General features: G+C 46.4%; 1 protein-coding gene across 13 annotated transcripts in view; it reads right to left on the bottom strand.

The window, feature by feature from the left end:
• Window positions 1-14,610, bottom strand: part of TRRAP (transformation/transcription domain associated protein) — a 134,880-nt gene that overhangs the window by 90,910 nt on the left and 29,360 nt on the right. For 10 of the 13 annotated variants that reach the window (XM_023192015.1, XM_023192017.1, XM_023192008.1 and 7 more), the window contains 8 exons: window positions 13,512-13,746; window positions 12,073-12,436; window positions 11,890-11,987; window positions 11,221-11,415; window positions 10,273-10,464; window positions 6,616-6,781; window positions 4,829-5,085; window positions 566-766 (listed from right to left, as the gene is read on the bottom strand). In XM_023192015.1, coding sequence (XP_023047783.1) covers window positions 566-766; window positions 4,829-5,085; window positions 6,616-6,781; window positions 10,273-10,464; window positions 11,221-11,415; window positions 11,890-11,987; window positions 12,073-12,436; window positions 13,512-13,746 — 1,708 coding nt within the window. The remainder of the gene's footprint in view (window positions 1-565; window positions 767-4,828; window positions 5,086-6,615; window positions 6,782-10,272; window positions 10,465-11,220; window positions 11,416-11,889; window positions 11,988-12,072; window positions 12,437-13,511; window positions 13,747-14,610) is intronic. The other 3 variants (XM_023192010.1, XM_023192020.1, XM_023192016.1) reach the window with 1 other exon arrangement.

Raw genomic sequence — 14,610 nt, 5'->3', positions numbered from 1 at the left:
AGTCAGCAGGGCAGGGAGGAGAGATGGCAGGTATTCAACACGGACAGGGCAAAGGCAGCAGGCGGGACACCCCAGCAGGGTGCAGGGGTACTGTCTGCTTTTTACACAGTAAAAACGAGGGTCTCTAAAGGGTCTGAGACCCAGGAACTGTCAGCAGTGGGATGAGAGCCAGGAATGAGACAGTGAGAGCTGCGCTTTGATAGAGAATGGGAGAACGCGAGGCACTGCATGTGGCTGCGAAGAGAGACGCATGGACTCTACTCAGGTTCTCAGTAAGCCTGCTAGGCATCAGAATGGACGCAGTTCACGGCGGGATGGGCTGGCATCTCCTCCTAGTCACCAGGAGAGAGGGCTGCTCCACGGTCCCAAGTTCTCAGGTGACACTCCTCCACTGGCCTCCTGGCATTAAGAAAGCCCCTGTGCCAACCAGGCTGATCACCTGATACATCTGGTTCTACTCAGAGATTGCCTAAGGCACAGGTCTAATTAACATTTCACATAGACTGAAGCAGTATCTTCATAAGGCTTAAAACGAAACAACATTGTCACAGAGTTCCAAGCTTACCTTCTCCATGGGGAGCTGGAGGGAGGCTTTGCAGTCGGAAAACTCCACAGTGATGCTGGGGCCCTGAACCTCAGTCACAACGTAGTGCAACTTCTGCGACTCCTTCAGCATCTTCCTGTTACTGCCACCAAACTTTCCGAGCACACGGTAGGCCACGTGGGAGATGCTGTCAGCAGGGTTGCGTAAGGTGCGCCACAGAGCCTGAAAATCAGCATGCTTTCATTAAGGTCCTCTTAAGGTAATGCCTTCACGAGGTTCAGATCAAAACTCAAAGGGAGGCCAAGGCGTAGTGGCTCATGCCTGTAATCCCAGCACTTTGGGAGGCTGAGGCGGGTGGATCCCCTGAGGTCAGGAGTTCGAGACCAGCCTGGCCAACAGGGCAAAACCCCGTCTCCACTAAATACACAAAAATTAGCCGGGCATGGTGGCAGGCAGTTGTAATCCCAGCTACTTGGGAGACTGAGGTAGGACAATCACTTGAACCCAGGAGGTGGAGGTTGCAGTGAATTAAGATCACGCCATTGCACTCCAGCCTGGGCAACAGAGGGAGACTCCATGTCAAAAAAAACTCTCAAAGTGACGAAACACTGCTTGGTGACAATCCTTCCTCCCAGCTCTGTTATCCAAACACACTGCTCTCCCTTCTTTGGGGAAACCAATGTTATTAGTCTTGCATGTTCTTCTAAGGAAGTTTTATGTCTTTATAAAGAGAGTACATGTGTAAACATAAATGTTCATCCATGCTCTTGGAATATAAATAGCAGCATATTTTAAGGGCTGCAGAGCTCCAAAGCAAGAAAACTAAGCAGTATCTTGTTTAGGCACACGCTGCTCAGGCCTGTAATCCCAGCACTTTGGGAGGCTGAGGGTGACAGATCACCTGAAGTCAGTAGCTCTAGACCAGCCTGACCAACATGGAGAAACCCCATCTACTGAAATACAAAATTAGCTGGGTGTGGTGCAACATGCCTGTAATCCCAGATACTGGGGAGGCTGAGGCAGGATAATCGCTTGAACCCGGGAGGCGGAGGTTTTGGTGAGCCAAGACTGCACCACTGCACTCCAACCTGGGCACCAAGAACAAAACTCCATCTCAAAAAAAAAAAAAAAAAAAAAAGGGGGGGGGGGGGCAGGAGGGGGGATGGGACTTAGTGGGGGGGTTCGGGGGGGGGGGGGGATGGCAACTTCTCAGGGTTATTAAGTTTATTTATTAGGCTTCATAACTTACAAACATGACATAAATTGTCTCGTACACTTCAAATCTTACATTGGAAAGGGTGGCAAAGGAAAAACACCGATCACGAAGGCACCTGCATTACAGGACTACGGAGAAGAAGTTAATGTGGACTCTGCATTTAAGAAACATCCACACTCAACTGTCGCAAAAAACTCTGTAAATTTCCTCCCATTTTTTTGTGTGAATTATCGGAGGTCCTAAAAATTACTACAGGTCACTGTGTAAGCCTATTTTTTTTTTTTTTTTTGGAGATAGAGTCTTGCTCTGTCAACCAGGCTGGAGTGCAGTGGTGCAATCTCGGCTCATTGCAACCACTACCTCCCAAGTCCAAGCAAGCAATCCTCCCACCTCAGCCTCCTGAGTAGCGAAGATTACAGGCATGCACCACCACGCCCAGCTAATTTTTTTTAGTGCAGACAGGATTTCACCTCGTTGGCCAGGCTGGTCTTGAACTCCTGACCTCAAGTGATCCACCTGCCTCAGCCTCCCGAAGTGCTGGGATTACCGGGGTGAGCCACCACACCCGGTCATAAGTCTATTTTCTTAAATCACCTTCCGTTTAACAATGCCATATATTCATGTCTAGCGATACTCAACATATATTCTTGGAACTTTTCCCTAAACCAAGCAAAATTCCAATTTCTCTTACGTTCCTGTAGATTCAAACAGGTTTCTTAGTAATTGTCACAAAGGTGGGGTCTAAGACCTCTCGCCTTATCTACCCTCCATCCGGCCCACTCAACCCTTGGGTGTCCTCAGGAGGGGGCGGCCCTGGGAACAAGCATGCCCTCCCGCTGTGCTCGCATGGTCTTAGCTGGTTGGTAGGACTGGGAGAGGCTGACCCTGTGCCGTCCATCTGGAGGCCTGTGGTGGTTCCTGTGGCCTTGACCCTGTGTGTGTCTCTCTTGGGCCATCTGCCTCATGGATGGTGAGAAGACCTAAGAACCGCCCCCTCCTCCTCTCCCACAAGCTGCTCATGCACCCTGGGTCAGGCGCAGGGTGTGTCTTGTAGAACCAGCCCTACTGTTCTAAAGGCAGGCTCTCATCAATCCCCCAGTGACCAGCAGGGACTCTGACCCACGCCCTATGCCATCTTTTTTTTTTTTTTTAACAGGGTCTTGTTCTGTCACTCAGGTTGGAGTACAGTGGTTCAATCATGACTCACTATAGCCTCAACCTCCTGAGTTCAACTGATTCTCCCACCTCAAACTCGTGAGTGGCTGGGACTATAGGCATGCACCACCATACCCAGCTAATTTTTTGTATTTTTAGTAGAGATGAGATTTCACCATGTTGCCCAGGCTGATCTGGAACTCCTGGGCTCAAGCAATGCTCCTGCCTCAGCCTCCCAAATTGCTGGGATTACAGGTATGAGTCATCACGCCCGGCCCCTATGCCATCTTCTTCTAGCCTAGATGAAGCTCAAGATCTAAATCTCAGGACAAGGAGGGAAAATCTCCCAACCTCAAACTTAGTCCTAGCCGCAGTCTCCAATCTAATTTGTCCAGAGACTCCTAGGAATAACTGAGCCTCCATCATCTAAAGTTCATACTCTCACTCCCATCTGGGGCCAAATACCTGCTACTACAGGAGCAGATGCTTTGAGACACACACCCTAACCCTCCAACAATTACCAACCAGATCACAAATCAGTAACGAGAGCAAAATATGTAGGAAAAACTAACTTTAACATATCAACTTTTCTTCTTTTTCTTTTTTTTTTTTTTTTTTGAGACGGTTCAAGTGATTCTCCTGCTCAGCCTCCCAAATAGCTGGGATTACAGGGGCTTGCCGCCAGGCCCGGCTAATTTTTGTATTTTTAGTAGAGACGGGGTTTCCCCATGTTGGCCAGGCTGGTCTCGACCTCCAGGACTCAAGTGATCTGCCTGCCTCAGCCTCCCAAAGTGCTGGAATAACAGGCATGAGCCACTGTGCGTGGCCAACAATATGAACTTTAATAAACAAATAAACAAGTGTCTTCAAAACAGCCTCCTTTATTATCTGCTTCTTCTTCCCTCTGGGTAGGGTGGAGCAAACACCTGTATTTCTCCTTTAGAGTAAATATCCCTTTACTATGCAACTGAAGATCTTTTCTGGATAGAGAGGTTCTCACTGGAAGCAATAGTGGCCATATAGTAACCATAACACCTGCCTTCATCAGTCATCAACTTATTAAGAATATAACCCTCTCCAGGCACGGGGGCTCACGGCTGTAATCCCAGCACTTTGGGAGGCTGAGGCGGGCAGATCATGAGGTCAGGAGTTTCAAACCAGCCTGGCCAATATGGTGAAACCCCAACTCTACTCAAAATACAAAAATTAGCCGGGCGTGGTGGTGCGTGCCTGTAGTCCCAGTTACTCAGGAGGCTGAGGCAGAACTGCTTGAACCCGGGAGGCGATGGTTGTAGTGAGCCGAGATCGCACCACCGCACTCCAACCTGGGAGACAGAGCAAGACTCTGTCTCAAAAAAAAAAAAGAATATAACCCTTGTGAAAGCTCTCTGAAAAACTGGCAATGCTGCAAAATAATGTCCATTCAGTACCAACAGTATTTCTTTACACAATTCCTTTTTCTTTTTCTTTTGATAGGGTCTAACTTTGTTACCCAGGCTGGAGTACAGCAGTGTGATCACGCCTCGCAGCAGTCTCGACCCCCCTGGGCTCAGGTGATCCCCCTGCCTCAGCCCCAAGTAGCTAGGATTACAGGTGTGGGCCACCATGCTTGGCTAATTTTTGTATTTTTTGTAGAGATGGGTTTTCACCATGTTGCCCAGGTCGGTCTCTAACTCCTGGGTTCAAGCGATCCACCATCCTCAGCTTCCCAAAAGTGCTGGGATTACAGTCAGGAGACACCGTGCCTAGCCTTCTTTACATATTTCAATCCACCAGAAGACTCACGAAGATGAAGTAAGCAGAGAGCTGCACCAGTCCATCTTGCAGAGAGCCCACTCTTGAGTACAGACAGCATAATGACAGCCCACTGCTTCCGGGGAAGCAGCCAGCTAACACCCTCACTAAAATCTTACCTGCATGAGCTCTGCGCGCACCGGCTGGATGTGGTCATAGAGGAAGTCGGGCTGCAGGTTGTCCACACACAGCTCCAGCGTCCTGAGGCCTTGGCTGACCAATGTCTGAGAGCCATTGAGTGCAGACACCAAGGGATCCATAAGCATGGGCAGGTACGGTAAGAGCGAGCTCAGCCGCACGGGGACAGTGAGACACAGCTCCACAAAGAGGTCCTTCATGTGCTGCTTGTGCAGGCCACTCTGAAGCATGTTCAGCCCTAGGAAATGAGGTGCAGCCGTCAGAGAGGGAAGACGCTCCCCAGACTCGGGCCCAGGTGAAACACACAAAAGAACTGCCCCTCCTTCTCTCGTGCACACCAGCACGACTGCAGGGAGACCTCTGTGCCTTTAGAATCCATCCTGTAACATCTGTCCCATAATCGCACTCATGACCCCTTCTGAGTGGCAACAGCAGGCCGTATGTAACCGTTATAAATTATAGTTTAAATTATAATCATAGTACTATATCCTTTTAATATCATAAATTATTTTTTCGTTATGTTGTACTATCAGACTTCCAGTAAACCACAGCTGAGGTCTATTCTCTAAACAGTTTTTAAAACTAATTTTTGTGTATTATAAATGGCGAGGAGCCTCTTTCTGATAAAGTCCACCTCCCCACCACTCACGAGGACAGTTAAGGCTTTACTGACCCCGTTCCTGGGACAGTGCCACTGGGGTTTCAACATGGTGAAAACCCATCTCTACTGAGAAAGAGAAAGGCATGTGGCAGTGGACCCGAGAAAAGGCACGTCCTGTGCAGCACAGGCAGGCAGGATGAAGGACGAGAACTCAGGGAGAAGAGGAGACATCAGGGATGGCCTCACGGGGCAGCAGAACCAGGTCCCAAACCCAAAGGATGAGGAGGATGGAGGAGGGCAAGGGGCTGAGTTCCCAGCACAGAGTCAGCTTGAATGAGACTGGGAGGGAGGAACACCCTTGCGGACAGCTGGGAGCCCAGGAGGAAATCAGACTATGCAAACAGGCGCTCAGGCAGGGATCCACTGAAGACAGGGTTAAATCCGGACATGGCGCCAGGTTATGGGCCCCTCTCATGGCAGATTCATCGCCATTTCAGTCAACAGTAAAGGATGTCCCTGCTGCCTCCTGGGTAGCCTATGTCACTTCTCTAAGGAAGTTAAGGAAATACACGAGAAGGGTCAATCCCTTGCCAAGAGCTCACCTTACCAAGAAGTGTAATGAATTCCTGGGACAGTGTTTCCAATCAGCACACACCCCATAAGCATTCAATGAACCCAGATCCCTGTTAACTACGTACCTTGAGAGCATTCCTAATTATACAGGAATTACAGGATTCTAGCTATACAAATAAGAAGCTAAATGAAAATATAAACTAACTGTAAGTCAGCTTCGTCACCTGCTTTTTCTTTTTTTGTTCTGATTCTCTTTCAATCGAGGGATTTCTGATCTTGCTAAACCACTAGAAATCACGTTCTAGACTTGCTTACCAAACACTACGAAAATGCAACCAAGCCCTAGGCAGGACAACTAAAACCTAAATCCCACTCAGTGCTGAGGAGGGAGGGGAAGGGCCCATCCCTGAAGGCAGCGCCCTTCAAAGTCCCAGTGGGGGACCGGGGGGGCAGGGAGGCAGCGGATGTGCCACATCCCATCCCACCAACCACGATTCTCACCAGTTACAGAGGATGAAACCCAGCAATCAGATGGCTAGACACATGACTAAATGACACACAAGACTAAAAGGCAACCAAAGTCACTGCTCTGACCTTGCAGCAGGTTTGGAAGGAGAGGCAAGAACTCCTGATACAAGAGATCGTGGCTACCTCCACCAATAGAGCGAAACAGCGCCCGTAGCAGCAAGAAGTAGTTGTAGGGTTCCTTGGCAGTCTGTGCGAGCTCCATAGAGCTGTTCACAATCTTGTGCAAGTGAGGCTGCAGGATGGAGAAGATGCAGATTAGTGGCATCTAAATGAGAAGGGTCTATACCCTCCAGACTCTTAAAGTGTCACTGCAATCCGACAGCAATGGAAGGCAATTCTGACGTGTTTTCTTCAAAGGAAAAAAAACAAATAAGCACATTCCAATCTTTACTTGACTCAAAATAATTTATCTTAAAGTATATGTTGGTATCTGTAACAAATGAAATGCAAAAGTAACCTACAGGGGCCAGGCAAGGCGGCTCCAGCCTGTAATCCCAGCACTCTGGGAGGCCAAGGCAGGCGGATTACCCGAGGTCAGGAGTACAAGATCAGCCTGGCCAACATGGTGAAACCCTGTCTCTACTAAAAATACAAAATTAGTCAGGTGTGGTGGCACACGTCTGTAATCCCAGCTACTAGGGAGGCTGAGGCAAGAGAATCACTTGATCCCAGGAGGAGGAGGTTGCAGTGAGCCGAGATGGCGTCATCACACTCCAGCCTGGGCAACAAGAGTGAAACTCTTGTCTCAAAAAAAAAAAAAAAAAAGTAACCTACAGGAACTGAAATTGTACTACCAATCAAATAAGATGTATACAAAGTGTAAAAAAACCTCAGAAGACATTGAAGATTACAGTGTTTTGGAAGACTTAATTGGAGAATATTTTTGTATAAATCTTTCTTTTAAAAAGCTACTCTACTACATCATACTAGCTTTAATCAAAATTTTAAACCCTATTAACTTTTTATTTTATCAAATCCTGGTTTTGACATGTCACATGCTAAGTTTAACATGAACATTTTTTGCCTGTGTACTTAAGTAACTATAAATTCTTGGTACAGTCACTGATATGGTTCCAAATTTATTATGGTATATGGCAGAACAGATTTATTTTACAAAACTACATGTATTATTCTGGACAAAAGGTTCTATGAACATTGTTTTTTGAATACTTTTCTTAAACATTCCAACATTCTTCTTCTTTTTTTTTTGAGACAGAGTCTCACTCTGTCTCCCAGGCTGGAGTACAGTCAGTGGCACAATCTCGGCTTACTGCAACCTCCGTCTCCCAGGTTCAAGCAATTCTCCTGTCTCAGCCTCCTGAGTAGCTGGGATTACAGCATGAGCCACCACGACCGGCCATATTCCAACATTCGATTTGTCCCAGTAGGTTTTATTCTGGGCTTTTTTGTTGCTGTTCTGCATAGTCATATCTAATGCTGGCAAAAAATGACTTTTTTGAGGATAATGAATTATTTGGACACAGGTTATAATTAAATATTTTATATCTTTAAATTTAAAAATAAGTATTTTCCCCTTTTTTTTGGAGACAGGATCTCACTCTGTCACCCAAGCTGAAGTGCACTGCAGCCTCAACCTCCCAGCTCATTCAAATGATCCTCTCTCTTCGGCTTCTTGAGTAGCTGGGACTATAAGTGCACACCACCACATCTAGCTAATTTTTTTTAAACTAATTTTGTAGAGATAGGGTCTCACTATGCTTCCCAGGCTGGTCTTGAACTCTTGGGCTCAAGCAATCCTCCTGCCTCAGCTTCCCAAAGTGCTAGGATTATAAGATTATAGGTGTGAGCTACCACGCCTGACCAGTACTCTCCTTCTATGTTAACACAAAAGTTTAGGTTGTTGATAATTACTGTAGAACTGTGAAAAGAAAACAAGGAAAGTGCCGTGTGAAAGCACAGGTTACTGGAACTCTGTGTCACCATCTGTGCAAATACTCCAAATGAACAGATCTTATTTATAACTTCAAATTTTCCGTTGAGAAAGCATCTCTTTTGACATATTCAATTTTCTATAGAAATTAAGATATTTTGCCACAAGAGGGAGTGCATTTTTATAAGGTTTTTATTGTACCACCTGCTGCTTTTAGTGATATAACTACGGATAGGTTTTACCCATTTGCTAGACTCAAATAACAGAGGAGATCCAATTACACAAGATTATTCATCTATAAAAATGTGTGATGAGACATCTTCTCTAAGACGTTTTTAATAAAGAAGCACAGACTAATCAGAATTTATTTAAAGGGGAAAAAGAAAGAAATAGTCCTGAAAAGTGTCATTTACATACTGCCAAGACCGTTAATACAGAGAAAACACAAAACCTGAGTGAAGGCCAGGCGCAGTGGCTCACACCTGTAATCCCAGCACTTTGAGAGGACAAGGCGGGCAAATCATCTGAGGTCAGGAGTTTGAGACCAGCCTAGCCAACAGGTGAAACCCCCATCTCTACTAAAAATACAAAAATTAGCCAAATGTGGTGGTATGCACCTAGAATCCCAGTTACTGGGGAAGCTGAGGCAGGAGAATTGCTGGGCCCAGGAGGCAGAGGTTGCAGTGAGCCAAGATCGCTCCACTGTACTCCAGCCTGGGTGACAGACTCAAAAAAAACCAAAAAACCAAAAACAAAACCTGAGTGAGGTGGACAACTGCTGATGTAACTGTAATTGCAGAACCAGTTCAAACTGGTTCCGCTTTGCCTGAGTTGATTTCAGTTGCAACAGACCCCAAGGCTGCAAGTCGCAAGCATGCACAGGTGAACCAGGCATATAGGATTAGTGACCCTGGGGCCGGCTGGAAGGCAAAGTTAACCACAGATGGAACCCAATTACCTGGACCAAGCAACAACAACCAAATTAAGAAGCAAGGGGAGTCCTGTTTTGTTGCAATAGGAACTTAAGAGCAAAAGGCCCAGCACTGCCTCACTGCAGAGCTCAATCAAATCATGCCTCACTGCATTTTTCCGTCTCCCTCACCGTTACACTTCCTATAAAACCCATCCTGAGACCCCAGCTCTGAGAGAATGAGGTCTCCTGTCTCCTTGTCAATCGACCTTGCAATAAAGATGCTTTTTTTTTTTTTCCTGAAAAGCTGGTACCATCATATTGGCTTCAATGTGCATCTGGGAGTGAGACCATTGCTTGGTAACATAATCGGAACTGTCACACCATATTTGAGAGGTAGGTGAAGACATTTTTTCCTTCTAATAAGTTCGTTTGCATCAGTGAAATGTTTAAAAATAAGAACCATCTGTTCCTATTTTATTTCTGTAACCCCCAAAAGAAATTAGGTTTAAAAAAGAAAATCAGTGGTGTCAATACTAATAACACCACACTTGCTTGCCATAAGAGTTTTGGATTTTTCATTTTAAGTTACCAGACAAATTAGTTACTGCTTAGAAATATACAGAATGTTTTTCACACTTGGCCCTTATTTGTTGCAAATATTTACTATTTCAAAGAGCACTTTATAAATATAGAGTGTCACTACAATTTCTGTTTAAAAGTGAAAATAAGAATTAAAAAAAAAACAAGCCAGGCACACTCACAGTGGTGAGTGCCTGTAGTCCCAAAAACTGGGGAGACTAAGGCAGGTAGATTGCTTGAGTTCAGAAGGCTGATCAGCCTGTGCAACACAGTGAGGCCGTCTCTAACAACAATAACAAAACCCTGAACAGAAGCACTACTTAGATTAAATGGACTTTACCTTCAGCATTTGTTCATTTTCAGCCGCAAAGAGGGAGACAGAGCCAAAGACCAGCTTAAATAGCTTGAGGTACAGGTTGGAGAGCTCCACGTTGGAGCCCATTTCTGGCAGGCGATCAAGGAGGTATTCCACCAGAATCGTAGCAAACAGAGCAGAGGTAGTAGGATTTGCCAAGAAGGAATTGGCAACAATCTGTCAAAACAAGAAACACATGTGAAAAATTAATCCCTTCCCCAAAGCAGCTTTAAGACAAAGTAGTGAGCTTTCCAAAAACATAAAACCAAGCCTGTATCACACACTCCAAGAAATTTAATTATCTAACAAAGGAAAAAAATGAAATGGGTTTACTGAGCACAGAGCAGGGCAGTTCACTTCAATGATGTAATCTGTTATTTCATCCTCATCATCAAATACCAAGGACTACATTTAACACATTTTTTTTTTTTGAGACTTTGAGAAAGGGGTCTCTGTCACCCACGCTGGAGTGCAGTGATGTGATCTCAGCTCACTGCAGCCTCAACCCCCTGGGCTCAAACAATCCTCCTGCCGCAACCTCCCGAGTAACTAAGACTACAGGTGTGCGCCACCACACCCAGATAATTTTTGTATTTTTTGTAGAGACAGGTTTCACCATTGTTGCCCAGGCTGATCTCAAACTCCTGGGCTCAAGCTATCCTCGGCCTCCTAAAGTGCTGGGATTACAGGCATAAGCCATCGCAACCGGCCCACACATTTATTTCTACTAATGAAAGGAACTGACCCAAAGCATTTGAATCTTTCAAAAATTGTTTCAAGACATTATGGCCTAATATTTCTTTAAATTTCATGCTATAAGCACATCTTTGGCTACACTATTTTTAAAATCCTTGAAATAAATGAAAAAGTATTGAAGACATAAAGAATTGTAAAGTTAATGTTCAAACAATGTTAAAAAAAGGAGTTTTATACCTGAAGAGCATAATTTTTTGAGATTCTCTCCACCATATAAGGGACCGTAGTTTGGAAGATTTCTTTGAACGTTAAGGGGTTCATCATTGTGAACACGCCAGCGAAGTGCTCCAACACCTCCTTCTCCTCCTTCATTCTCACAGTCTGGCAGTTGGCCACGCGGATGTATGTCTGTCCATTTCCTGCTATCTGGACCTAATACGGGGAAAAAAGCCACCCACCGCATTAAAACTGAACCTCTCTGAATATGTTCCATTACATAACCAGATCAGCTGCACACTTAAAATAGAGCACTTAAATTAGATAACAAATGTCCCCCTCCAAAACCTTTTAAATTCTCCTTTCTCACCTTAATTTTGGCAAAGAATTAAAAAAAAAAAAAAAAAACCTCTAGGTGTTCAGACCATGAAAAAAATTAGTAAACTTAAGTCTTATATTTCTATTGCATTCCGTTTACACCATCTGCCCCACAAAATGCACATAGACTCTTATAAATAAGAATTCCCACATAAACCCAGTGCTATGTTGTGGAACAAAGCATATCTGGGTATACAAATACTGTGGACCATCCAAATACTAACAGCTCTCACTGCCACCCCATCACTAGCACCTCTAATACTAAGAGGTACTTTCCATATGTGAAAGCCTGGCTGGAGGGCAACTCCTTACCTGATAAATATCTAAAGCTTGCATTGCATATTTCACAAGTTTGATGTAAATCTGTGTCTCTTTGGGTTGTAACTGCTTGTTGGGAATGAACTGAGCTTCTGGAAAAAAGAAAGTATATTAACTCGAATAAAACTCACTTTATGAAAAGTATTGTTTGTCTACATAACTGAAGAGCAGAATTACCACCAGGCGCTTTGCACGATGTTATGCCCCACGTGATTGTCTTGACACCACACACCAAGGTTTTGACCAAACTTCGACAATCTGTAACTTGGAATGTCTGCTTGTCTTCTTTGTCCTTTTCTCCTTGCTTCTCAAAGGGAGGCACGGGGGCCGGGGTCACAGGGGTGGCAGGTGGAGGTGGGGGCGGGGGTGGAGCTGGGGCAGGGACAGGGGCTGGGGAGGGAGCAGGGCCAGGAGCTGCAGGGGCAGTGGGCACCCCGGGCAGAGCTGCTTCCACGGCTCCAAGTTCTGACTGAGGCTTGCACTTCTTAAAAATGGCAGAGAGCTGGTACCGAGCAATGGTGTGGAATTTGAGAACAAAAACCTAACGGGCAGAGAAATTCAAGGGGGAGGACAGAATTATTTCTCTTCAACAGGCCAAATACCGCTCAGACCACAGTGAAACAAGATGGGACTGATGTGAGCTGCTGAAGTCATGCTGCTTTTCTATGAGGCTGGCGCCAAAGGAATTGCGGCTTTTGCCATTACATTAACTGAAACACAGTTACTTTTGTACCAACCCAACAAAACTGGTGGAAGGCTGGTAACATCTGGACACCTCCTTTGTGCCAGGTGTAAAGAAAAAGAAAAGTGCTGGTTTACCCCCAACACCATCTCCGTTTTGCATGTGCAGAGTACGGCTCAGGAAGGCTGAGTGACTGGCCTGACAGGCATGGCCTGGATTTCACCCAGGACTACAGGCCTCATCCCACCAGGGCACCGCCACCACCCCTGGGGCTCAGGAATCACATCCCTCATACTCTGGGTGTCTCCCCAGAGATGTCCACAGCCAGTCTAGCACTTGGGTACTACGCCCCCAGAAAATAACTCTCCTAATTACTTGCCAGGAAGTGTGCTAAGAGCTTTCAAGCGCTGCCTGATTTAACTCCACAGCGATCCTATGAGGCAGATATTGCCACCTCAGGTGAAAAGATGAAAAAACTGATGCACAGAAGGGAAGCACCTGGGGAGCCTGGGTCTGAACCTAGGTGGTCTAACTCCTGGGATCGAGCCTAGCAATCGAGCCGCCCCTACAGCACTGGTTCAAGTTTAGCCACAAGTCGGGCATGGTGGCTCATGCCTGTAATCCCAGCACTTTGGGAGGCTGAGGCAGGAGGATCACTTGAGGCCAGGAGTTCAAGACCGGCCTGGCCAACATGGGAAAACCGTGTCTCTACCAAAACACAAAATGTTAGTTGGGCGTGATGGCGCATGCCTATAATCCTAGCTACTTGGGAGGCTGAGGTATGAGAATCACTTGAACCCAGGAGGCAGAGGTTGCAGTGAGCTGAGATCACGCCACTGCACTCCAGCAAGGCTCTGTCTCAAAAAAAAAAAAAAGGTTTAGCCACAAACAGGATAGACTGCAGGATGGATGATACTCTCAGAAGAGCTGGTACCTCTAGCATCCGCATCAGGACGTCTCTCCCATTGCCGCTCTCCTGCTCGCTCTTGGAACGGATGCAGTCCACCAGGTTCAGCAGGAGCTTGCAGGACATGGTCTGGATGCTGCTGGGCAGGGACTCATCGTCGATGTTCTTGGCGAAGAGCTGGACGGCGAGGGAGAGGTCGCTGAGGGGCAGGTGCTGGCGGACATGGTGCACGAGGTCAGCCAGGGTGCTGTAGGCGAGGGGCCTGCGGGCAGAGACCTCCGCTAGTGCTCATTCCCACGTGGCCATGCCTGCTGCAGCAGGCCACCAGGGACATCACCATCTGCCCCAGGAACACCACCACTGGGACGACACAGTTACATGGCCCGTTTTCCCCACATTACTCTCTCCCAGATACATGACGGAAGAGGGCTCAAGTTTTGTACTGATACCTCCATCTTTACCTTCCAAGCTAAAAGGTTAACTTTATGCACGCCATAAAGTTGCTAACAGATGCTGGCACATACAGCTAACCCGAGGAGGAATATTATCAGCTTGATCATGCACCGAATGGGCTTTGTTGCTCAAAAATAAATAGGACAGGTCAATCGATCTTTATATATGATGACCACTTTACAGAAACACAGTAAGAATTTTCAGGCTATGAGTTTTTTCCCCCACTAAACACATGGACACCTGCCATGTGCCAGATCCTGGGCTAGATGCCAGAGTGACCAGAGCCCCTGCCCTCAGGAAGCTTACTTAGAGCAGAGAAACACACAAGAAATAAGCTACACAAGTTAGTAAGTGCTGGGGGAGATGCAAAAAGGATACATGAGAAAGATAAGAGGGGGGAGCTATTCTTAAACAGGGTACCAGGACGGTTCCTTTGAGGTGGCATCTTAAAGACAAAAAGGGGCCATAAGGTAAAAATCCAGGGAAATTTCCAAATGGAAGAAACAGGAAAGATAAAGGCCCAGAGGTGGTAACTGCCTGAAGTAGCCAAGAAGCTATAGGGGCCAGTGTGGCTGCAGCACACCAGGGAGGGCAGCTGTAGGGGCCAGCATGGCTGCAGCAGGTCAGGGAGGGGAGCTGTATGGGGTGGCGTGCTGCAGCAGGTTGGGGAGGG

This window comes from Piliocolobus tephrosceles, chromosome 8 (assembly GCF_002776525.5).
Source record: "Piliocolobus tephrosceles isolate RC106 chromosome 8, ASM277652v3, whole genome shotgun sequence".
NCBI lineage: Eukaryota > Metazoa > Chordata > Mammalia > Primates > Cercopithecidae > Piliocolobus > Piliocolobus tephrosceles.
The sequence above is the reverse complement of the archived record's forward strand: the minus strand, read 5'-3'. Positions and strand labels throughout refer to the sequence as shown.